The sequence below is a fragment of the Rhyacophila brunnea genome, unplaced genomic scaffold (assembly GCF_057557595.1).
Source record: "Rhyacophila brunnea isolate RB1 unplaced genomic scaffold, BYU_Rbru_1.0 scaffold_23, whole genome shotgun sequence".
Taxonomy (NCBI): Eukaryota; Metazoa; Arthropoda; class Insecta; order Trichoptera; family Rhyacophilidae; genus Rhyacophila; species Rhyacophila brunnea.
In genome coordinates, this window is record NW_028232893.1 from 13,523,034 (window position 1) to 13,550,539 (window position 27,506).

Here is a 27,506-nt window from a genome sequence, read left to right on the forward strand (position 1 = left end):
TTAATCCTATAAATATTATAATATTCATAGGTAACACAATATGTCGAGAAAATGACAGATACAGAATATAATAAATGATCATCATTTTTAGGTTAGGTCATTACTTTCACAGATCGTCTTTGACGTTTTAGACCAAACCACTTCTGATGATCAGAGAATGATTTGATGCTTGCAGGAACAGATAACCAAACGTCAAATCTCAAACTGTTTCCGGTTTACTTACTACGCATGCGCATTTTGGTTTCGCAAATGGTTATTCTCAGTATTGCCAACTATAATATATAAGATAATATAAGAAAATAAACTAAATAGATGGCGTAATAAAATGCTAGATTTTTGCAAAATTGAAAAAGTCTTTAGAAACTAGCATTTCAAAAAAATGTGTCACAATAATAATTATAAACATTGTTTATACAAGAACAATGATCGAAAAGGAATTCACTATTGTTTAACTCTAATAGAATGTGGTCAAAAAATTTAATTGTACGTTAGATATTTAGTTGTCATTTTATATATTAAACTTAGTGTATTAATTATTATTATAAGATGTTTATATATATTATATATATCTGCTGCAATGCAGTGCAAGACACACACATACTCTCTATCTGTCTACGCATTTAACACACTGAACGCATTGAGCGTATTAACAATAATGTTGACAGGTGGCACTGTCACCTGGTACTTTTTCCTAGTAAGATATAAAGTACGTAAGACCAGCATTTTGATTTTCATCGCAAATCTGATGTAATATTCTATCTATATTAAGATGTTTGCGGTGTCGAAAAATGCTGGATTGAACGCCATACGATAGATACAAATTTTAGGTCTGGTTATAATACGCTAAGTTGGTACTATCGTCTGTTCACACAATGACTGGATTATTGGCAGGTACCAAGTCCAACAAAATGGTGGTATAGTGGTATTTGTAAAAACGTGTATCTCAAATTGAATTTTTGAGTGTGCAAATCCTGAAAAGGTAGGTAGTGTTATTTATTTTATTCATATAGATAGGATGTATTTAGATTTATGCATACTAGTAAAATAGATTCTAACACCTGTCCTTCATTCCTACATTCATATTATAGGTACCTACTTGACTAGCTTTTGACGGCTTCATAGCAATTTTTAATATTATTTACATGTAAATGTTATCTCAAACATTTTATTCGAATAACTTTTGACTAGCTGCCTACGATAAGTACCTAATTTATTATGTACAACTCATAGTTATGTACATTGATGTCAATCTATGGTTTAACCTTGGGACACCTTTTTTTAAATAAAATTATGCAAAATCCAAGTTGCAAGCCTATTACTACAAGGTTCTAAGTGTTCGTCCTTGAGAAAACAAACCCAATAATGAAGTACTATTCTTAGCTGCCTCATTGTTACTTTTGTTTCGCCAAGGACAAACACTTAGAATCTTGTAGTTCTCTACTCGTGAAGTGTCGACACATTTATTGAGGATGAATTGAATGAACAACTCTATCGTTTGAAATGAGTTGCAATGAGGGCTATTATAGAAAAGAGTGTCAGTTTTCATTTTTGCGCATACGACAGTAAATTATTTTTATAATAAAACAACCTTTAACCCATACATATTTGTGAAAATAAAATCCAGTTTGTAATAAATATGGATGTTTCCAGAATGTTCTCAAATAACTACGGCACTAACTAACTACTAACTGCTATTATTTTCAATATGGCGTCCCCAATGACATTAATATGGATGAAGCATCTGGAAAAAGAAATGACACTCACTTTTTTGTCGGGTCTGCCGAATGGCATAATCTGTTCTAATGCCATTTACAATAAAGGTGATATTGCTATAAATTCCCAATACTTTTTGTCGGGTCTGCCGAATGGTTCGGTTCAAACGGGTACGCTCAAATGAACATTGACACTATAAACACTGTTCTAACGTCATTACAATAAAGGTGATATTGCTACAAATTCCCGATGCGTGATATCGCATAATGGAAATTGCATGACGTCTACCTATATATGTGCGAATGTCGCTATGCACGAATTTACTTGCTAGCTACTGTACTGAGTGCGTTGTCCATTAATAATGTCATTGGGTGTCCCATACAAATTACAAGACAACGTGTTGTGAAACAACAGTGTTGGTTTTTTAAAGTTTTAAACAATACAGTGTGCTTCTTTTTTTTAGCAAAATAATAAAAACTACAAAATTGATTGTTTTCCGAGTGAAGTAGTACTGAAATCATTACATAAACAAATAAAACAGTCATACAAATAAATGTATGACTAATATTGATAAGAAATTACGAGAGTAAGATACTTAATATTACATTGTAGACTTCAAATCATAAATAATTTAAAATGTCTAATATTTAGTTTTCAAAAATATATTAGATTATCATTTGCAATTTTTAAAAGGTGATTGATTAGAATTGATTTAAATTTTAAATTTTCGACATCACAATAATAGATTAAATCGGAATAGGCATCCCGTACACTGTAGTGCAGCCCAAGAAATATAATGGGAAACGTTTCCTGAGACTCCCGGCATAACTTTCAAGGGTACTTAACGTTTGTTACGCCATGGCATAACAGGTGTGTAAATATCAAACTATAGTGGGTTTGTATTTCGTTTTAGTACATGGTTGTAAATTAAACCATTTTCAATATTTACCGAAGAGCGCCTAACATTCCTTACATTCTGGCAGTTGCTGAGGGTGGAGGTAGGCTGTTAAGATCCGACATAGTGCACACCAATTTGTTTTCATTTACCTAAGACTAGAAATTGCAGATAGTGTTACTTAGTTTTTAAAATTCAATTAAACCCTGCGTAAATCAACGCCCTTCAGTAAATATCGAAAATGGTTTAAATTTACACCCAAGTAGTATACATATTACAGATGATGTTGGTTAGATTTCCTTAAAATTCATTAAGCCCCACCTACCAAACCATAATAGATAAAAAATATTATTATATCTATAAAATATTACAAATTTTGTATGATTTAATGGCATAATTTTAGATATTTTATAGATATACGAATATTTTATGGCTAGGATTGAATTTTAATAACTAACCAGCACGATCTGCAATTTGAATGCTTAGTTCAATGAAAACAAATAAGTAATCATTAGGGAGCGGATTTATATGCAACAAAAAACATAATTATATGCATGCACATTTGCACTTAAAATCATTATGATATGCACTAAAACCAAAAAAGTATTATTATTATTAAACTGGCGCTAGGGGCCGTTCAGGTCCATGGCCGACTGCACAACGTTTCTCCAGGCATCTCTGTCCAGCGCTCTCTCTTCCCAGTTGACTATCCCCAGCCTTTCCGCATCCCTTTGAATGTTGTCCGCCCATCTCCGTCGAGGGCGGCCAAGAGGTCGAGTGCCAGCTGGTGTGCCTTTGTAAATCCTATAGAGAGTTCTAGATCTTTCAGATCGTACAACGTGGCCCGCCCATCTGAGCCTTCTTGACCTCAGAATATTAGTGATTCTAGGTTGGTATCGGTCGAAGAGCTCAGCGTTTGTGCGGATGCGCCACCGGTGGTTCTCATTGACGGGTCCAAGTATTCTCCGGAGGATTCTGTTTTCAAACACTTGGAGCGCCTTTTCTTGTTTTTCTGTTAAACCCCACGTTTCACATCCATACATGACGATTGGTTTGATGACCACGTTATACACCCGGAATTTCGTTTTGATGGACAGCATTTTGGACCTGAACAGACGACTCAGCGCGAAGTACGCTGCATTTCCACTTCTCAGTCGGTCAGAGAGCTCTAGGGACATTTCATTTTTAGAGGTAATGTTGGAGCCCAAGTACTTGAAGAGAGAGGTTCTCTCGAACGAGGAGTTTCTTATTCCAATGTTTCCAGTGGGTTCAATGCCTCTTGTCATTTTCAAATACTTGGTCTTTCCCACATTTACTCGTAGGTTCAACCTTTTCGCTGTGTCCTCCAGAGGAGTGAAAATATCTCTGACTTCTTCTTCAGATTCTCCGAGCACCACCAAATCATCTGCGTAGCCCAATATTTTATGGGACCCATTCAGGGTAACTCCACCTTCTGCTTTCAGAGCTTCTCTAACGGCTTTCTCTAAAGCTAAGTTGAACAGCATGGGTGATAAGGAGTCGCCTTGTTTTAGTCCTGCTGTCACCTCAAAAGATTCTGATATACTACCTTGCATATGAATTCTACTTCTGGATCCGTCCATGCATACTTTTATTATATTTATAAGTTTTGACGGTATTTCGAATTCTTTCAATATATTCCAGAGAGCTTCTCTATCAATAGAGTCATATGCGGTTTTAAAATCTACAAAGAGACAGTGTACATCTTGGGCGTATTCCCATTTCTTTTCAAAGATTTGGCGCAGTGTAAAGATTTGATCGGTAGTACTGCGGTTTCGTCTAAAGCCGCATTGGTAGTCACCAAGAATGTTTTCGGCATATGGTAGAATTCTTTCGAGAATAATGTTCGACAGAACTTTGTATGCAGTAGGAAGAAGAGAGATGCCACGGTAGTTTGCACAGTTGAGTTTGTCCCCTTTCTTGAAGATAGGACAGACCAGTGATTCTTTCCATTCTTCAGGAATCTTTTCTTCCTCCCATATTTGTTGCAGTAGCTCAAGCATGGCACTAAGAAAGGTTTCTCCTCCATGCTTGAGAAGCTCCGATGGAATATTATCGTTTCCTGCCGATTTGTTATTCTTTAAATAACTCAGTGCTCCCATCAACTCTGCCTTATTTGGTGGCGGTATAAGAGGTTCTGCTGTCGCGATTTCTGGCGATTCCAAAGGTTCATCTGGTACAGAGCGTTGAAGTAAGTTTTCAAAATGGGACTTCCATATGTTTAGCACTTGCTCTTTGTTTGCCACTATCTGACCCTGTTGATCTTTGATTTGTAGCGTCCTAGGTTGAAAGCCTCTTTTTTCAAAGCTCACTTTCGAGAAGAATGATCGAGTTTTATTTCGTTTTGCTTCTTCTTCCATCTGCTCAAAATTACTTTTGATGAAGCTTCGTTTGCACTTTCTCAGATGCTTTCGGACATTTTTGCACGTCTCGCTATATCGTTTCTGTGCTTCTTCGCTCTGCGTATTTTGCAGATAGAGCGCTCTTTCTGCTCTTCTCTCCTCCACCATTTGTCGGCAAGTGTCGTCGTACCAAGGGCACTTTACTTTCTTGGGTGCCAGTCCTATCGAGACTTCAGCAGCTTTTACCATTCCTTCTTTTAGTCTCTTCCACCTCTCATCGATACTCCAGGCTTCTCCTTCGGTGAGTTTTCCGATTTGGTTTTGTAACTCTTTTCTGTAGCTATCTCTTCCGTTTGGAGTTGTCAGCTTTTCTATATGGTACTTCACTCTCGTCTTCGCATTTGCGTGGGCTGTCTTTTTAAGTTTTTCCCTAAAGGTTGCTATCGATAAGTTGTGGTCCGTATCACAGTCAGCGCCTCTGTAGCTTCGAATGTTTTCAATAGCTTTATGGTGTCGTCTATCAATTAGAAAATGGTCAATCTGGTTAAAGGTCTTCCTGTCCCTTGAATTCCAAGTCACTTTATGTATATTTTTACGAGGGAAAGTGGTACTTCGGGCGATTAAGTTTTTGGCGCTGCAGAAGAGAGCCATTTTTTTACCATTTTCGTTAGAATGATCATGTAGGCTCTCTTTTCCAATAAAGGGTCTGAATACAGCTTCCTTCCCTATTTTCGCATTGAAGTCTCCTAGCACACATTTGATATCATGTCCCGGTAGCCTGTCAAAAGTCGCTTCAAGGAGATCATAGAAATTATCCTTTTCGGCCTCTTCTGAAGTCTCTGTCGGGGCATGTACATTCACAAGTGATATATTAAACCATCTTCCTTTGATTCTGAGCACACATATGCGCTCGTTTACGGGTTCAAAAGAAAGTATAGCATCTGCTACTTCTCTGGTTTCCCAAACTATGTTCCGCCCAACCTGAATAGGTGTTCCGCGACAATTTGAAAAGGTTTTATACACTTTTGCAATATTTTCTGAAAACTAGTAAGGACGATTCCTGTCTTCCGTCAGTCCTGTCATTTTCCGTGACATCTAAACCAGTAGGCTTAAGTGAAAGTGACTATGATAATCTTATTGATTTAATTAGTGACTCTGATTTGAAGATCAGACTTTAAATGATTTCTGGGCGAGTTTGTCAGAAGAGTACCCCAATTTTTCAAAACCAGCTATTATTGTTTTCATGGCCCCCACAAGGGGGGGCTAACAGGGCTTTAGCCTGGGGGCATGGGCTCTGGGTGGGCCCAGTATGGCGGGTTGACCAGATAAGTAAGATAAACACACATCACAAATTTGCTTTAATAATTTAAAAAAGTCACCTGCGGCGCTTTTATACTTCATGACTATTAACATTTGATAATTTTAAATTATATAATTGAACGATGTAATTTTCGATTATTGCGTATTGATACTCGACAACTCCATGATGAAAGTAGTTGTATTAAAAATAGAAAAAAATAGTTAATAATACACTGGAATAAGGACGCAAGAAGGCCGGTGATAATATAATGATAAGATAATTTTTCTTATTATCATTTCTTATCTTATCAGTCTTATCAATGTTATGTCAACAATATCAATCTTGTGAATTTTCTATAAAAATATGATCATGAATGATGATTATTTAACGTAGGTTAGCAGAGTTCAAGGATTTTTTAGTAAAAAGCCTTGAAACCATACTATAATTATAGTACAATACCTACTATAATTTTTGTGGCAAATATGCCTAAAATACCATACTTACATAATTTGTCAACACCTCACAAACATACATATAAGAAAAAATCTTTAAAAAAAATATACATGCCATTCGGGACTCGAACCTTTATCCATCGGATTCCAGCTAAAGCGTTTTATGGCGTTTCCATGGCTGCCTGTGGTGGCATTGATACTTCCATCAAAGATTCGGTAAAACATGGCCACACTGAGGAAATTTAAGATAATTTTAAACAACATGAAACACCCACTCTACGCTGACATAACGTCTCCATCAAAGCGTCTTCGCTCAAAGGATGCTCTCTGGATTGCAGAAGAGAATCTGCTTTAGACTAAGAGCTAGCCGAAGGATACTTGGGGATGTGACTGGCTGGGATCTGGCGTGAGGAATTCCCTTCTAATTGTGGTTCCGCTGGACGACTTTCGCAAATATAACGTGTTGTTACACCCCCGAATGGTCCCCATTTGGGGATGTCAAAACCATTATCGAACCAACGCATAGTAAGGGTTAATTGCGAAAATAAATAATTAAACATCTAACCGGCAACATTGTCTGAATGCCGTTAAAAAAACGAGAATGGCAACGCCGCATTTGTACCGCTTCGAAAGCGGCAGTTTGTTTTGGCGCGATAGAAGCATTTTGACAGCAATACAGTAAGCAGTGTTAACCTCGCTCTCCGCCAAAATTAAATCGAAAAGAATTTGTATAAAAATGTAACCATTGGTAGATATTAATGTAAATAAATCTCGCCGTTTCCGATTACAATTCCGGTGCTTAATTTATTCACCTCCAAGTCCAGAACCCAGACGATAAAACCTACTGAGTGAGAAAAGTGACGGCATCTTTTCACTTTCGCAAATGGAGGAAGGTGACAGTGTGTCTGAACCAAATAAGTTGTAAGGTAAAGTAGTAAGGTCCCCACTCTGAGTGTGGTAAAATTCAGACCATAGAGTACACCGTGGAGTCATGCAACATGTATGCTTTCCTCGGAAGGGTTTCAACCATATACCTCGCCAAATCAGAAGCTGTTGCGTGGATTGATGCCTTACTGGTCCCACAGTGACTGTGACTTGTTATATGGCTAGTTCTGTGATTTTGTTTTACTAGTTATCATCGTATGATTAGTATATATCTTAATTCATAGCTGGCGTTAGAATCTTTCCAAAATTAATAATGTTGAAGTAAACTGTTTTTTATTCAATGAATAATTCACGAAATTTTATGGTAGAATGAAACATTTATACATCTTTCAAAAAATCTTTTTGTAGAAAAAGAAATACGACACTTGATGGGACTTGATCCTGTATTTGTCCCGTCGGGTGTCGTATTTTTTTCTACAAAATGATTTTTTGTATATGTGTGTATATGCATGAGATGTTTTCAAATTATGTATGTTCAATATATAGAATGTTAGATTCTCAAATCTTGTGTCTTATTCGTTGAATTAAAGAAATAGTTTATTAAAATGTAACATTCTTTATTGAACATACATAATTCGGAAACATTGTATATTCAATAAAGAATGTAATATTATTAAAACTTGTAAATGATGAAATTGTTTAAAAAAATACTTTAATCGAAAGGGGTGTGTTTATTATAATAAAATATTAATTGTTTTAGATTGACTCGCCATGCTGACGATTTTGAGAAAATGCAGCGGTTTCCACATCAACAGTGCGAAGACTGCTTCTCGAAACATCGAAATGCCCAACTTGAACCGAGGTAATTACATAAGATGTCTATTCTGTTTGCCTTTATATGTTTTAAATTTTAATTAAGAAATGAAACAACAAAGGGAAACATCAATAAGTATAGGAAAGACAAATAGGAAAGGAAATAGGAAGTAAAAATAGAAATAAGTAGAAGAAAGTAGGAAATAGAAATAGGAAAGGCAAATCATGCATATTATCAAGTGCAGGAATTACATCACCTTAATGCAGCGGTCTTATCCGTAGCTCGGCTCTACCCCTCTCGACGTACAGTGGCATTCAGAGCCTGAATCAGCGCAGAACTTGCATGGCACTCCTGATGATCCACATAACTTATCTTTGACTGCAACCTCATTAAATATCACAAGTTTTCCAGGTTGTTATCCTTTGTGTGTGATATGGGAGTCCAGCATGAGCAAATTAGGTGGATGACCATGATTGATGACCATTAACAAACTTTGAACAATATTCATCTTTTCAGGCAATTTATTGGTCACGTATAGATGAATGTGTATTAACATCATACTATGAAGAAATCGATTCACGTTGCTAAATATAGCACATAGCATTTGCTAATCTTTTCTATCAACTTAGTATAATTGCAAAAAGCAGTAGATATTTATAGAAGAATATCAGTGTGGGCTCTGAAAGTCATGATTGACAACTGACCAATTGTGTAACATATGATAGATCCTATTACCTAGACTCTAGAGTAATGCCATGTATTTAACATTGATACCCATGGACCCCACAAGGGGGGGGGGGCGGCATATTTGGTCTACCAGTTAAGTGAGATAAACACACTACAAATTTGCTCTAATAGTAAAAAACAAGTCGGCTGCGAAGGGCCCACATGCTCAGCGTAGGTCAAAATGAAACTTTTACTCTTCTATCTTACTCCCTACTTCATTTATCGTTTGTCAATTTATGGCTACGGCCGTATGTTGTAGCTTAGCCACTGGGAAATGCCAATAGAAATGGCGTATTTCAAAAAAATACTGCCTTATTCTTAGGTCAATAATTATTATAAAGCAATCATTATTCATAGGATGTTTATCACATTTGAATGGTCAAAGACATAGTTTATAATCAGTATCTTTAGAATTATCTTCAAATGTGTTAATCGTGCCCATTTTTTGAATAATAAAATGCCTAATTCTTGTCAAATTTAGAATCACAAAAATTATAAAATATAATTTTTTGTCGTAAATATGTCACTATGTAATGTTAACATCAATTTTACTAATGGTTTTGCAAATGCGTTTAAAAATTAATAAACCTAAAACATCTTAACACCACTTCACATGGACATACTGAAATATGACTATATTCTAAAACATTAGATCGAGAGGTTTAAAAGAATACTATTTTATGTAATAAAAAGACTTAAAATAAACATAATGGATAATAAGGCTTCAAAATTATATAAATAGATTATCTACAACGTTTAAGATTCCTTAAACGTTGTATTCATCCATTCATGATATTCATCCAGGGTTATGCTCTGAAAATACCACAAAAGCTCCATTTTGACCTACGCTGAGCATGTGGGCCGTTAAGCATTTTAAATTATTTGGCTGTGTGATGGAATGTGATGTGATAGGTATGATGAATAATATAATTAAATGATAATTTACAAGTAGATTTTTATTTTATAATTATTTTTAATGTGTTTTCTGACTAATAAAAATGACTATTTATCAAATATCGTGATGGATCTCACGTTACTTGGCTACCACAAAAAGAGGTTGCTATTAGTGCTACTAATATTTATGATTCAGAGTGCTCACGACTGAATGATTCGATTGGATTTATTTAACAATACAAAAAATCGGTAAAAAGGCACGGAATGCAATTAATTTTACCTTGAACCCTGAGGTTCCGTTTAATACCATTTAGGGAACACTACCGTAGTAACACAACAGTGTTTCCCAAACTTTCGACATCTGTGTACCCCTTCAATAATTTTCGTAACACTGAGTACCCCACGTCAAAAAAAATTCATATACTTTAATAACAATCATATTTATTTTTTCCTTTTTTAGTACCTACATAAACAAAATGAAACAAACAAAACGAAAAATTAAATTCATTCATAATAAAATATAAATAAAATAAATACAAGTTAAATATTCAATAACATTCAATATAATCAATGAGAAGGATGAAATTGTTTATGTTGAGACAGATCATCATAATTTGGTTCCCTGGTTGTTAATTTTAATCTGATATGCGGTTCCACATCCAAAAGCCTGTTCCTTTTTTTTTTTACTGAATGTCTGCAAATGCTGAAACAGCAACTTCACATAGATAGTTGGAAAAGGCAAGATGTATTTCAGGACTTTCTCTGTTAAAACTGGATACATGTGTTGCATTTGCAACCAAAATGATGTTAAAGGACTACACTCCTTATAAATATTTTTCAAGAATCCATCTGAAGCTAATTCCAACAATTGCTCTTCTTCCACATGCGATAAACCTTCCAGCATGGGTGTTGTACTGATGTCGTATTAATGCTTGTTACACCGGGCGCAGCCAAAGCCCGGTGCAGCGTGTACCGCCACCAAACTCTTCCCGTACCCCAGGGGGTACGCGTACCACATTTTGGGAAACACTGCTGTATAACATCACACTGCCCTTAACCTTAGCAATAGGTAGGAGACCCGCCGAGCATCCTGGCCTGGGGGCCCGCTTCATGATGTTGGGGCCATGTTGATACCTACCACTCATTTATAGACTTCAGGGCAGCTATCTCCGTCTGTACCCCGACTGTGTGTCATTGATGGGTCCGAAGATAGCACACAGTACACTCCACTGAAACGTACCCAAAACTCTAACCAGGTTTCCGAGTAATACAAGAAATCTAATCTTATTAGTGTTCTATACAAGATGCATTTGAATTATCGTTTCAAAGCCTTAGAACGTAGCACATTCATTAGACTGAAGTGACATTTGTTGCATATATAATTCTTCTTTTAATAGTAATTTCTAGGCTACTCTAACTTTTAATAGAGAACCCTACATACACAAAATTGTTGACCCTCTCAAAACCGAAAGTGAAAGAATTTACCTAACTTCTGTCTGGCCCTCTGAATACAACTATATATTTGGTTTTCCCAACATTAGCAGTGAGTCCTACTGGCATGGCCCCCACATCCTGAAGCGGGCCCCCAGGCTAGGATCTTTGAAGGGCCCCCTATCTATCGCTAAAGATAAAGGCAGTGTGACGCTCTATGGTAGCGTTTTCCAAATGGTGTACGCGGTAAAAATAATGTGTACCTATATTTAGTGTTTTTTGTATATTTGAATTCATCTATTTGAATTATGGAGTTATCGAATATCAATACACAATGAAACATTGTATCGTACAACTACATAATTTTAAATAATACTAATATCGAAGATAAATAGCACCCAGGCGACTTTTTTTTTACTATTCGAGAGAATTTTTGATGCGTGTTTAAATCAGTTATCTGGTCGATCAGGCTAGAGTCCTGTCAGCCCCCCCTTTGTGGGGACCATGCCTACTGGTGTTTTCATCAAGACCCACAAAATAATACTTCTATGGCAACATTTTCATTCTTGCTTTTGATGTCAACGTCATCCCGCATATGCTAATGATTAATGTGATTCTAGGTATATAATATATATGGGTGCATCGACATTGATGTCGATCATTTGTTCTGCCTTTTCCAACACTATATTGACAAGCGATGTGGTCATCAGTGGACTCCTTGTCAGAGGCCTGTTAGTGTTTCAATGTCATTGATGCTACATTTTGAATTATAACCTGACACTTCACTTCGGCTAGGATGAGTTTAGTAAATCTCACATGGTTTAAAGTAAATCCCAACTCTTCCATTCTATTCCACATTGCCTGTCTACAGTGACGTCCTTAGACAAAATGGCACCCCTAGGCAGCGCCAAAATGCCGCTCCATTTTTTATACAGTATTTTCTATCATCCTTTCATCTTTCCAATATCTAAAAAATGTGTTGTATGGGTGCATTACTAACAAAATATACTTATACCTTCCCAAAATTAGGGATTTTTTTGAAGTTGTTAGATAGTAGGTACAGTATTTTCTCACATTTAATTTTTGTGATAGGTACATTAATTTGTTATGTCTTGAGGAATTAAGGGCGATCCGTGTCGCTTTTCTTCTAATGGAAAGATATTTTTGTTATTAAGTACTAAGTTTAGGTAGCTATTTCTATGTATACTGAATGATTCACCTCGATTTGCCGCCCTTCGAGTAACTGCCGCTCCCAAGCAACGCTCAATCTGCCTACCCCCATGGCACGTCACTGCCTGTCTATATACGATATAATAAACTTGTTTATGAATAGGTGGTGGGTATAGGTAAATAATTCCACAGTGGCACCCTAGTCCGCATATTATGACGTCACACGATTTTGGCTATTTTTTAATCCTAAGAGTTAAAAAACAGAAAAAAGGTTTTTTTTTTTTTTTTTTAAATATTTATCCTTATATTTCCACTGTATCTATTTTTTTAGGTATTGGTGAAAATGAAGATGTTCCTTTAAATAATGAACCTGGAGATGCAGTGCGGCAGGGACAAAGAAACACGGAATTAAACCAAAATACACGTTTCAAAATAATGTTGTGTGTGATTTTTGGTATAATAATTGGTGCCATAATTTTTGGGATATCAATGATAAAACAATGTCCATCAGATTCGACTGAGAAAAATTCAAGTATCGACTCAAATATGACAGACGAGACCACAGCCAACAACACAGAAGCAGTGGACGTGTCTGTGCCAAATGATTTCCGTCCCATCAAGCAGAGGTATATAGATTTTTAATAATAATTTCGATAAGAAAGATTTGATTGGAAGAAGACGAGGGAAGATGCCTAGGTCAAATTTAATGCAAGGTCTTATAACAAAGAAAATTGGCTGCAATTTGGATGAATTTAAAAAAAATGAGATTCTTACACAAACATTTTAGATGCTGAGCAGTGACATCCCTAAACAAAGTGTCGCCCTTAGGCAGACTTAGATTACCACCCCATTTCATATTCAGTTTCAAATTGTCTGCAAATTCCTATTTTATAGTTTATTAAATCGACAATACACCAAAAATCTTTAAATTGGCATACACACAATCCACTAAACCTACTCTTAAATGGTGGTGTTTTTAGGTACATTGGAAGAATGTGACGCTGACAGGTTTTAGGCACCCTTATCTGAGTGATAAACCACCATATAATGGGTATTACAATAAAACATTCGGGCGGCATTCTAAGTCTGCGGCACTAGGGACGTCACCGAAAATAATTAATAATCTTTCCCGTTGTGTCTTTATTTCAGTATATATATCGTACCGCAATTCCCAGAGGGGGGAAATAATGTAACAGTTATCGGAAACATAACCACAGAATTCGAGTGCACCACTCCTACAAATAAGATAATTATCAATCCTTCATGCATCAAAGATACGGTGAAGCTTTGGCTATATGGAAGTGCAAAATCTCAGCATATACAACGTATAGATATTGACGACAAGAATAAGAAAACAATTGTTCTGGATAAACCTCTATTGAAAGGAAGAAAATACAATATGTTTGTCAAAATCACAGAATCCTTCAAAAGGTAAAATCTTCTTTTTGTATTTAGATTTAAATTCTGTAATTAAATCTTTACCTCAGCAAGACTATTCCAACTAGTTGACACGATAACACGTTTTCGTTATTTTTCTTGATATGAAATAACAAGGATATCAATTCTGTATACAAGGTGGTTATCTAAAGTTAACACTTAAAACCTATTACACAGCCGCTGCGTATGCGCCGTGCCACTAATATTTATATTCTTCTTCTTGGTTGTTCCCTCATCGCTGAGGATTGTGAGTACGTTTTTCCTTTGCTTCGCCTTTTCTGGAGGCAACCTCTCTCTCCAGGTTGTTCGGTCCACGCCGAACAATATATCCAACAAACTGCAGAAACTCCATTCTTTTATTTACAGTCTCTGGATGATTGACTGGTTTGTCCTGTACTTTGTCATTCGGCGCCAACACTCCATCTCGAAGGCATCAATTGCCTTCCGCTTCCTTGCCTTCAGGGTCCATGACTCAACACCGTATAAAAATATAGAGAACACTAATGTTTGCACAAACATCATTTTAATGCGGAATTGAAATTCCCCGATCCTTCCGAATTTATAGTGGTAAGACCGCATAACAGATTAATAAATATAATTCAGGTAGGCCATACCCCCAATACACTATATTTTGAAGCAGAGTTTTGAATGTGTGAGTGTGCTACGAAAATGAAACACACATTATAGACATGCAATAGTGTGTATTGCAATCTTCAAATACACCAATATTGAATGAGCATCAGTGCATAAACCGAGAGCAGTTTTCAGAAAGAAAGACAAGCTTAGAATGATGTATTCTTGGCGCGTGTTTAAGTTTATCTCATATTCTTCCACACTCGACATCGGTTGCCTGTTACTCCACACCCATTATGTATATCAGTTCCCATTAATTCTGTATTCCCTGGGTAAGACATGTCATCCCATTTTTCTCAATCTATGTGTGCCTTCTTATCTCTGCTTCACATCCGCCTTTTCCACTAATGGTCCATCCTGATTTTAATCCAATTTAATTAATATCCATTTTGGATGAAGTTTTTTTTTAAGAAAACAAAACATGGACATAACAAATCTAAATTCAAGACGTACACAACATGAGATTTACATTATAACAAATATTACCCTCACAAGAGAGAAGAAGAGAATACAGAAAATAATAATAATAACAAAAAAATAAAATTTTGAAAACAAAAAACATACAATTTTATACAGATAAATAAAGTTTCCAAAACAAAATACAAAGTACATCATTGAAAATGTCCATGTCTTTAGAGAGCACATTTACTAATCTTGCACCCGTCGCTAATTATGCCTGATAGGCTTAACACGAGGAAACGGTTCGAATCTAGAATAAGTCATGGCTGCGACCACATAGGTAATTGACAGGCACATGTAAATTCAAATTCATTAGCACACCAGGATTGGAAACCATTCCTCGCGATAATAGGCAAATGTGTTTCAAGTTATACTATGGACATATTATTTTTGGTTACATGTGAATTGTACGTAAAACATTTCACAGTGACACAGTTCGCCATGAGCTTTCTATCGGAAAGAGATGACCGTATACTATACGGTCTCCAATTTTATTAGATTCAATATGAACATTAATTCAATTGTCATAGCTGATTTCGGCAAAATTCATGAATTCACAAATGAAAACCAAACCTAACCCAACAAATAATCCAATATATCGGCTATTTTCAATATTTGTTTGTTGCTGGCTTCCTGTAAAGAGTAAAGCAACAAGAACCGTGTTTTATTTAGACAAGAATTTTATGTCAGTACTATACGACCCAAAGAGGATGGACGGTCTTTAATACACCTATGTCAGAGGCCATATACCTATTTCCGATATAACATTTCACGGTGTAGTGTAATACAGCGAACTGCGTATGTACAAGTTTCCGGACATGATTATTTTCACAAGAATTGATTGTCACAAGAGCATAATATATAAGTGAAAAGGCAAAGAATTTTCAACAATAGGTGGAACGAAATTTCGCTCTCGTTGGCAATCGGAGAGCGGTAGTCAAGGTGTGAACACGTCAATTTGTTTTGTGATGGCGCCGGAGGAATATATCGCGTAAAGATGACTAAAAAATGTCATGTATGTACTCGAAAAAGAAAACATGTCAAGAAATATATTCTTATTATTACTAATATAACAATAAACATAACATTAAATGGACACATGTTGAATTTTTATGACTAATTTTTGGTGTGCGTCGTTTGCACAATCCGCGCCTCGCATAGTCACGATCTTTTTAGACCATGCCTCAGCTGAAGGATAGCCTTAAATTAAAGAAATTGAATTTGTTTCCAGGTGGAATGCCGTTGACATATCTCAATTCTATCTGTTTAATGATCCCACATCTATAGCCCGGTCTACAATTAATGTTGGTCTATCGGAAGGATGGAAATCATTCTCCAATATGCCTAAAACTACGAAGCTGATGTAAGTACCAATCACATTTACATAGAATCTATTTTTTTCATTGAACAAATAATTCGGAAGATCACAGATTGTAACATTGTTTATTGAACATGCATAATTTGGAAACGCCTCAGAAACATAACTATTTAAAAAAATCTTGAAAACAATATGGCACCGGACAGGAATCGAACCCGCGTCCATCGGATTCCAGCCATTGTGATTTACCGATTTAGCCATCTGCACCCTATCTAATTACAATGAAATTACTAATAGTCACAGATCTGAAATGCTTTACAAATTTTGCTAATATTGGCGACTGGCTTTTGTGGTTACCGAAAAAAAAAATTAACTTATTCATAATATATTGCTCTAACTCAATCTGCTTTGATATCTTGATTCTAACCACAAAAGTCGGTCACCGAAAGTGTTGCCATATTTTTCTATGCTGATTATAGTACAAAGGCGTAAAAATTATAGTATTTCTGAAAAATATATAGTACTGGAACATTTTTCGTCTTGAATTCTTTAAAATTATAGTATTTTGGTATATTTGGCGTAAAATTATAGTATTGTACTATAATTATAGTACGGTTGGCATCGCTGGTCAACAATATAAATATTAATACATACTATCGACCAAGGGAAGTGTCTGCACTTTTAGTATAGCATCATGTCGTTGTAAGCACAAATATAAATGCTCTATCGAATAGACTTATCTCTCTCTTTTTAAACACTAGATCAAATGGCAGTCGTGTAATAGTAGAGGGTACTTGGTGGAATTTGAATTTAAATTATAATGGATTTAAGTTGTTTGCGACCTGGGCTTCGCCTTTCGGCATCTTCACTATGCATTATGGCCAGTGTTGCCAACCGTACTATAATTATAGTACAATACTATAATTTTGATTTCGCAAAAATGTAAAATACTATAATTTTACGCCAAATATGTCAAAATACTATAATTTTAAAGGATTCAATGCAAAACATGTTCCTGTACTATATTTTTTACAGAAATTCTATAATTTTTACGCGTTTGTACTATATAAGCATAGACAAATATAGCAACACTGATCATGGCACTATGGGCACTACAGGCAAATAGTGAATGAAGATACCGAAAGGCATTCCCGGGTCGCAATAAACGACTCAACTAGAATAGTACAAAACTTAAATCCATTAGAACTATAATTCTAAATTGCTTCAGTTTTATTACTCAGTGGTGAGGGGTACAGGTAGGATGTTAAGATTCGACATAAACAATGCACACTAAACTTTGTCAGTCGTACTTATTTGTTTTTATTAAACTAACAATACAATTTGCAGATGTTGCCAGTATATCACAGCATATCTAAACTAGTATAGTTTGTTTTAGGCAGGGTATAATTGAATTTTAAAAACTAACAAATTCTATGTCCACGTTGCAGTATTAGTTAAATGAAAACAAATAATGCGTTTGGCTGACAAAGTTTAGTGTGTACTGTTGAATTTACGTCAGATCTTACAGTCCAGCTCCACCCCTTGCCACTGGCATGACTAATTTCATCATACATATAGGGTACATGTGACTTAATTGGTAAAGCACATTTGCGGTAATCCGATGGATGCGGTTTTGAGTACTACCTGGCACCATATTTTTCAAGATTTTTTCGAATAGATATGTTTCTCCGAATTAAGTACCTATGTCTTCTTGAAATTTTTGATTTCTGTTTCAGAGGCAATACGTCTTGGGACTCTTACGAAGAAACTCCACCCATATATACAAAGGACATTTCAAGTATCATAGTTCCATCAAAACTATTCCATCAGATTGCTAACACATCCAAAGAATCTCCCTGGAACATAAATGGCTATGGGCCATCCAGTCTTTCGTCTCAAATGACATATATAAATAATTTAATGTCGAAAATCTTCGAAGCTTGCGAGAAATTATGTGATTTAAGCTTTAGATTCAAAAAAGTTGACATTATTGTCATGCAAAGTCAATCGCCTGGCATTATAGTGAATTTTGGATTAATCAAAATCAGGTTAGTAACACAATATAGGTAGTAGAACTCCATTATAATGGTTTTGAAACAAAGTTATTTTTGTTAATTCTACATCTAGTTTAGCGCTGTCCAACTTCTTTTAGGCCGCGGGCCATTTCTTCTTTAACAAAAATTTCATGCCCAAAGAAGATAGGTAAATGAAAAGCCAGTTAATGTCAATTCAAAAGTTTTTTTTTATACAAAAACAATCAAAAATAACACAACTAGAAATAATAAAAATAATAATATTACTAAGTTATTTAATTTTTTTTTGTAAAAATTTTTATTCATCATCGTCGGTCTATCTTGTAAATCAAAATCAACTAATTTTTCAGGAGACAGTAAAAACTGTCTAATTTTGGTTTTAAATGGAATTTCGAAATTTCAAAAATCCATTTGGTTACTTTTTAAATCAGAAAGTGTATTCAGTAATTATTTTTAGTAAATTTTCATTATACTTACTTATTAAAAATAGCCTTTTTTAGATTTATGAGGTTTTCATACTACGTGTATTTTGCCTTTATGGATTTAGAAGATTTTCAGTCATAAAAACGAGTACTGGGGAAAATTAAGACACATTGTATAGTTTACAAAAATATCAAATGTAAAGTTTGAACTTATTAACAATTTTACTTATATATGTATATTAAAAAAAAAAAAATGAGCATGTTATTTTTTTTTAATGTGGTAGATTATCGTAGTAATCGTGAAAATCCTTCGACAAAACAGTCTTCAGTTCTTGCAGATCATGATATTTTGTTGGTTTGGTTTTAAGACGACTGGCATGCGCAAACTTTTTAGGTGTGACGTCCTTGTCCTTTCTGTGAGGCAATCTATGACATTATTAATGGACAACTCACTCAATACAGTAGCTAGCAAGTAAATTCACGCACAGCGACATTCGCACTTGTATAGGTAGATGTCACGCAATTTCTATTATGCGATATCACGCATCGGGAATTTATAGCAATATCACCTTTATTGTAATGGCGTTAGAACAGTGTTTCTAGTGTCAATGTTCATTTGAGCGAACCCGTTCGAACCGAACCATTTGGCAGACCCGACAAAAAGCATCGGGAATTTATAGCAATATCACCTTTATTGTAATGGCGTTAGAAAAGATTATGCCATTCGGCAGACCTGACAAAAAAGTGAGTGTCATTTTTATTCCCAGATGCTTCGTCCATATTAATGTCATTGGAGGCAATACACTCCAAACATCTGAAAATCTTAATTTATACTGTATAGTGCTATATGGTTCATATAAGAATGCCCTTATATAAGTGACAACCGGATTACCAACTTTTTTCCCAGGACGAACACTTTTGATAAATTTAAAGTCAAATTGAAATCGTTGTGATACAGATATTCACAATAATATGGCTTTGGTTTATTTCGAGCATTACGGCGTATATTCATATATTCTGCAGGAACATTTATATCCCGTTTTTTCAGGTACCTTTCAATGGTAGAATGCATCGAATCAACTTGCATTTGGGTGTCCTTTTTCTAAAAAAAATTGTTGAATCCTAATATCATTCATCATTGCAATATTCAATAGTGAATTTGCCATCGTCGAATTTCTATTTTGATATGTACAACCATCGCTATATAGGATTAGTTCTCTTCTATCTGTTTCCGATAGAGATGGCAAAAACTTTTTGATGCTTAACAGAACATGCTCCCATGCATGTTCTGTTTTTTTCCTTTCGAAATATTGCTCACCTCTTTCTCTAATTGCCTTGTTTTTTTCACTTTTCCACTCGGACTTATCTGCCTTGCATTCATTTTTTTCCTCCTTTTCCTTTGAGTGTTAGTACTGATTTCCTGTAACGAATCATCAGTATCGGAATAAAGAACTAAATAATGGCTTTTTCACGAGATTTTCATAGTTAGAAGATCTGTCAATAGTCTCGATTATATTGTTTCCTGATAATTCTGCCAGTTGGGGTCTCACACTTTTATTGTAAGAACCTTTGTGTTGTGAATCATTCATTAAACATTGTCATCGCTAGAAATGACCTCATATGGCGATGGTAATGGAATAATATGTATGGTCTCATAATATTCCATTGGGATTATTTCTATATTATTTCCTTCCTTAGCAGCAGTTGTTTCAATTGTGTTATTTTTATTTGTAGCATGTCCATAATTTTTTGAGTCCGTGACATCTGAAAACAGATTAAACTTTGTAAATTTTGCATTCACGTAGTAAGTGGGTACTTGAATGTAATTTGATTTGTTTTCTTTTCTAATTGTATGTGCTAATAAACTAAAAACCATTGGAAACAACCAAACATCATTAAATATACATGTCATGAAATTCTAGCCTCAAAAAAAGTTCTATTATACATTGTGTGCATATTATGGTAAATAATTATAAATAAAATGCTTACCTTAATATTTAATCTATATTGTATCAATATAAATCAATTCCTCTCGTAATATACCCAAAGTACAGTTTTATAACGAAGGTAATGTAATACTCTGATACCGGCTATATTGCGTAATATGCAATATCACTAGCCAACAACATTAATTTGACAGTGGAAGAGAGTGGGTGGTGGCAAGAGAGTATATAACTATAACATAACACAGCCGAAAAAGTCAATAAAAAAAACAAAGCGTGGCACGAGGCGGCGCGACACGTGGCACGGACTGGGCGCACAGGCTGCTGCGGGACGCAAGGCGGCACGATACGTGACACAGGCTGGGGTGCACGCGAGGGCGTAGGCTGCAACGGCACAAGGCGGCACAACACGTGGCACGGACTGGGGCACACGCGGGGGCATAGGCTGCTGTGGAACGCAAGGCGGCACGATACGTGATACAGGCTGGGGTGCACGCGAGGGCGTAGGCTGCAACGGCACAAGGCGGCACAACACGTGGCACCGGCTGGGAGCGATATTGCGGTCACTACGTTACGAATCAAAGAACAATATGGCTGGCCCCGGCGCGGCGCGTATGCGTATCTATGTTATTCGACTCCAAAACGACAAGATGGCTGACACGGCGCTGTAACATGTATGGCGGACAAGATGGCGGATGGCGAGATCCTGGCGTGACCTTTCGGGGCAACGGACTAGCGGAAAAGAGACCGGGCCGGCTGGAGCCGGTCGGTTTTATTGTCCACCCACGCGTCAGTGGACGTCTCTCTCCTTCCGCCGAACTCTCTCTTTAGGGCGGAGGTAGGCTGAGGTGTCCTTTTGGGAAAACTGATGCTTCGGTCAGCTGCGGTAGTATCCCGGGGGATACCTTAATCTGGTATCAACTCAACACACTTTTACAGTACATACAAAATGGCGGAATTACGGTATTTACGAGGTTTGCAAATTTTATTGTTGTATGAACGCGATTTACGAGGTTTTTGTGGATTAATTTTTGAAATTATTAAACGTGATATGGATATAAGAGTTTAACACATACGTAGATATTCAACCATTCTAACGTATTCGCTCAAAATCTCATTTTTGACCAAAACGGGATTTACGAGGTTTACAAGATAGACCGACAAATTATGATCAAATGCTTCGAAGTCCAAAATCTCTCATTTTTGCAGTATATTTCTAATAATTCTATAATTAAGCAGTATATTTCTTTATTTTGAAAAAGTATTTTTAAAATTCAGTATTATAATGAAATGTTTTCATATTTTAATGCATGATGGGTAATTCTGAACACAATTTTATATTTTCTTTCACCGAACATTTCACGTCAAATATTAATTCTGACAAAGTTTTGCTCCCCAATGTTTGATGAAAAATTTGCTGTACCTACAGCTCGCGGGCCGCAAACAAATCTTGGCGGGCCGCCAGTTGGACAGCGCTGATTTAGTTGACAGTGGCTATATACCCATCTTCGGAATAGTGTTAAATCTAGTGTTTTTCGATACCGCAAATAGCTCAAAATTATGAAGGCTAGAAGCAGTTATCTCAAGCTTTATTTAAGTATTTATTTAATGAATTTTATTTAATTTTTCAGAGAGTCGTTATTGATTTTGCCGAATAGTACTATGGCGGAAAAGCGAGCATTCGCATCGGAATTGGTTGCTGCTCAATCGCATCATTTATATATAATTGTTTGTCCAGAATCTTCGAGCGATTGTAAACGAATAAAGGCAGCTTGCACACATATTATATCTCAGGCCCTTTATGAAGTAAGTGGTTTTTCATCATTCACTTTTAATAAATCATTAAAACTATGAATTAGTCAAAAAAAAATTCTATACATTAGAGAAAACTTAACAAACCTGATCTTAATAATAAACATTATCATAAAATAAGAAGATGGGATCCTTTAACGAATTCACATTTTGTAACATTTTGTTATATTTTTAGTTTATCTTTGACTTTGAATAAAGTGCCTAAGGCTTGCGCAGGTCTTAAAACGGCCTTAGTTTTGCATCCAGTTCCCCTGTAAAGGTTCAAATACGCACTGTCATACTGTCACAGCGACACATGTAGTCTGTGGTTTCGTCATTTTGCAGAATATTTTGAACGATCACTTCTATTGGTATTTTGAATTATTAATAATAATGATTCATGCTAATTTCAATAAATATTTAAAAGTGCCTACTTTAAAATTACATGTGATATTGCATATAGATAATAATTATTATTTTGAACAGAACCCAACCTGCAGACCATAGATAATAGACAACATTCTTATAGAAAATACATAGTGCCAACCGCTAACACACCGAGTCGAAAGTGTGTAGGCATGTAGAAAATGATAAAAAAACGTTCATTGAGTCATGCGGGTGTCGATGCATCCCGGTACGCGTGAGGTGACATCATTGTCATTCTGCTGATTTCGGCAGATTTTGCCAACTGACAATGTTCGTTTAAAGGTTCAAAATGTGCTACAGGATGGGAGCATCAGTCTGACAACATTTTAAATACCAAGAAAAACGATATTACAAACTATTCGGCAGCTTACTGTGACAGCACATGACAGCACATAACATGATTATAATATATTGGAACGATAAGCCACCATAGTTTTAAACAGCTAACCCACAAGCTAGTCACCATTAGTTTATTTGCAAAACACAATTGTTTTGACAGGTTGGCAGTTTCAAGTACAATGTTACCAAAAAATATATTTAATTTAAATGATATATTTTTGGTTTCAAGCTACTTCATATATTCTTCTTAAGACTCTCATAGATAATTATTACTCTAATAAAATTGACACTGTTTTCAGATCTTCCCCGAGTTCTCCGAGCATTCTGATGGAAATAAAGTAGATATTGGTATTACAGCAGATTATTGCAATACCATCAAAGCACACCTTGTCAAAACCAATAAATCGTAAACTCAGTAAGAATGATCTCATCAACCAACATAAAGGTGAATATCTTTCACCTGCATAGATCTACTATTACAAAGGATATTATGATTGAAACTGACAGTTTTCATGAACAGTATTATCAGATAAGACATATCGATCATTCAATTCAAAACAACCACAACTGCTAAAATCGCGATTTTCTGTTTTAAATGTAGAAAAATAGCCCAGTCATCCACATTAAAAATTTGTTGTGCCAGGTAACCCTCATTTTTTCATGATTTCTGCTAGACTCTTGATACAATTTGTAGCTTTCGCCAATGGCAGCAATTTTTTAAAAACTAACCAACATCATCTGTAAATAATTGTAGTCTTAGTTCAGTAAAAACAAATACGTATGACTTTTTACGATACGATTTTTTTTATAATGAGAGCAATTTTGTGATGTGCGTTTATCTCACTTATCTGGTCGATCCCCCAGGCTGGAGCCCTGTCAGCTCCCCCTTTGTGGGGGCCATGGTGATTTCCAAAGTTCAGTCCAATTGCCATCTGGCAATTCGTCTCGATTCCTTTTCTTAGTGTTAGAGTCTATGGCCGAATGTCTTCCACTGAGTAACCACCGATCAACGTCTTTTGAAGGATCGATGTTTCAAACCGAACCGTTTCGATCGAAGGTTTGCGATGTGTTTGTGAAATTGTTTTGGCCTTCAACGAAGCTCTTATTGGGGTAATAATTAGATTCATTTGCGAAAACTTGCATGAAGCATGCACTTGAAGAAATGGTAGGTAATAGAATTCAATGCATATATAAAACGCCATAGTTTTTCAGGATATGTTTTTTCATATGAGATGATTCAGGAAAATTAACTTGTAGGTACTATGTAAGCGCGAACATTGTTCCATCTAATTGCTTTTGAAACATTAAAAATACCGTGAAAAAAGGTGCCAGAACGCCGTTCCACCGCGTTACATGATAAAAAAAAAGCCCTGGGTATTAATATATATTTTATGTGATTGTGACATGTTAATTACATACTATGATGAAAAAAGAAAGGGCACGTATTAATATGTATGTTATTATACATATACATATAATATCATTCCTAGAAAGTCAGAGTGTAGTAAAGTCTAGTTTCAGACTTAGCTCCCAAAATATATAATGTTGATATATGCCTACATAAGAATATTATGTATCTACTATCTAATCGCAAAATTGTGTTACTCATTTTAATAAAAACTTTTCCTCCTCACTTTCAGTTATGGTTAGCTACCAACTCGATAAACTCGATCGACGATTGATTTGATTGGTTCATAATATACACTCAGTTGCTAGTATTAATAATACCTAACCAAAATATATATATTGGTGGCAACACTAAACAGTCTTCATAGATAATCTTTCACCCCCTTGCTTATGTTCTTAAATGCCAATAGGAGATGACAATTAGAATGCATTTGGACAAGTAACGAGATGCTGATTGTTTATTTGATTGATTATTGTCTGTCAAAATAATGAATAAAGTCAGACACTCTCCATTTCACTATGTAAACGTCAAATTTTTGTTGTGGTGTCAAACGCAACACACGACATACCACGTGTGGCCATACTTGGAAGTTCGAGGTTGATTTAGATATTTTTCTTGTTCTCGGTAATCTTCGACACAATCGTGTCTAAAAAATAGGAATTGTTCCAAATCAGTCATGACTCCAGGGCACGACTGAAAAGTGACTTTCGTTGCAGACGCAACGTTTTCAATAAAAAATAGGCTTTGGTCCATTTGTTCTGCACAGAAAATATTTCCTTGCAATATAAGAATCAAGAGCCACATAAATCATTAAAACAGTTCATAGACTTGGGCGAATTTGATATTCATCAACACTAGGGATTGCAATACTGAATGAAAATACCAATACCGGTATTTCCTATTGATTACTGGTATTCGTTAAATATATAGAAAAAAATAGAAATATGTAAACCTTTCAAAAGCGATAAAGGTTAGATATGGTAGAGATGTTGATGTTTACAAATACTGCAAATGTAGTTGAATGATTGGCACTTTCTTCTATGAATGATTATTTAATAAATTTATATTATGAAGTGATTTTAGATGTGTATGTGCCCCACTGAGAATTCCACCAAATGTTTTATAAGTTTATTGTGCTTTTTAGACTTATGCGTCTAATGACAACAAAAAATGTACAGTCCTGTAATACCTTTTATGTTGGTTAATACATTTTGTTTCCACTTTCAATACTGAATATATTGGTATTGTCTGATTTTTAAAACCGGTATTTTGGTATCGAAAAATACTGAGATGGTTTTGAAATACCGGTATTGCAATCCCTAATCAACGCACAATAATAATAAATTGATTGTATTTTTTTATAATTCTGAACTATCCATGAAAAAATTATCATTTGCTCTATTTTCTTTTCTTTCAGTTGAAAAAATTGGCAAGAAAGGCAACATGGCTGCTGAGAATAACATTTGTTGGATTAATAGTCGTCATTTTCACTGTATATTACTGGTTTTTTTTTTTAAAACCTATATGTATTATCAGTTTTTGTTATTATTAAACACTTATATATAATATGATGAAATTATTTTGATATTATTTTAAAAAATTGGCAATAATTATTCCTAATCTAATGCAATTGACAGAATCTGATAAATTTTATATTATCTTAAAACAATTTTTTACATACTGTGTATAATAAATATTGATGTAGTGAGTGTCCCTCACACGGCAAAAACAGGCTCATCGACAAAATGATAATTGTGCAGAAGAGCAAAAAGGAGAATGAAATCGTTATTGATTGGAAAATGGGTTTAAGTATGTAAAAGAATTTATATTATGGTGATAATATAAGTGAAAAACCAATAAAAACATCCTACGTTTTTGTTGTGCACTTTCATACGCAATGAGCTGATTTGTTGCCTTGACTACACTTTCTTCTCCCTTCATTTATTAAGCAATGAAATCGATTTTGGTAACTACTTTTAATGATACCATTCTTGAGCACTTTCTCTGTTGAACAAATTGGCATTTAAATCTCAAAAATGAAAAAAATGCGATGCGCCTGTTTTTGCAGTGTAATTTTTCTCAACAACGAAAATGTTTTTGTATTTTAGTTTATCAATAAATTGTTATAAAATTCATATTTTTAATTATGTAAATTGTCAAACATCATCCTACTCTTCATTAATACCAATTTTCCTGAAATGGAAGTTTTCGTCCATATGTAAAATCTATGCATGCACCTTGTGACATGAGTAAATGTACCTTTGGACACACTAATGAAAAAAGGTTAAAATCAATTAATATAAGTATCTCCTATATATTATTATTAGACACCGGACATCTGGAGTCCTTTTTTTTGGGACGGACTCGAATATTACAACATTTTTTAATTAAAAAATGCGTTAATAATTTATGGAACCTATGTTTTTCAGAAAAATAAGTTGTACGATGTAGTAGGTACAATGAAATATGAAATAAATGATATTGATAATATGTGCAAGAGACTTTATCGATACTTAATTATAAAGAAACGCTGCTATTAGTAGATATACTATACTATTTAGAGAAATTAATGAAGCGGTTACGTATAGAGTGGAAGAATTAGGTGTTAATAGTAATATCTATAATATTTAATAATATTCCACTTTTTATATACCTAT

At 35.1% G+C, this 27,506-nt stretch overlaps 2 protein-coding genes across 4 annotated transcripts; one reads left to right on the top strand and one right to left on the bottom strand.

The window, feature by feature from the left end:
- On the bottom strand, window positions 1-5,619 carry LOC147069561 (uncharacterized). Its single transcript, XM_085950840.1, has 2 exons — window positions 4,564-5,619; window positions 1-6 (listed from the first exon to the last, which is right to left on the bottom strand). Exons 1-2 carry the CDS (start codon window positions 5,617-5,619, stop codon window positions 1-3), a joined length of 1,062 nt encoding a protein of 353 aa, XP_085806966.1.
- Window positions 859-26,931, top strand: LOC147069562 (uncharacterized). 3 transcript variants are annotated; one of them, XM_085950418.1, is made up of 9 exons: window positions 7,395-7,646; window positions 8,366-8,467; window positions 12,972-13,266; window positions 13,790-14,071; window positions 16,401-16,532; window positions 18,224-18,535; window positions 22,517-22,691; window positions 23,741-23,886; window positions 26,267-26,931. In XM_085950418.1, the coding sequence occupies exons 2-8, from the start codon at window positions 8,377-8,379 to the stop codon at window positions 23,849-23,851; spliced, it is 1,398 nt and encodes a 465-aa protein (XP_085806544.1). In that variant the 5' UTR covers window positions 7,395-7,646; window positions 8,366-8,376; the 3' UTR covers window positions 23,852-23,886; window positions 26,267-26,931. The 3 variants fall into 3 exon arrangements, with proteins under 3 accessions (XP_085806543.1, XP_085806544.1, XP_085806542.1); XM_085950417.1 differs by lacking the exons at window positions 7,395-7,646; window positions 23,741-23,886 and adding an exon at window positions 859-979; XM_085950416.1 differs by lacking the exon at window positions 23,741-23,886.
- The last annotated feature ends 575 nt before the right edge of the window (window positions 26,932-27,506 follow it).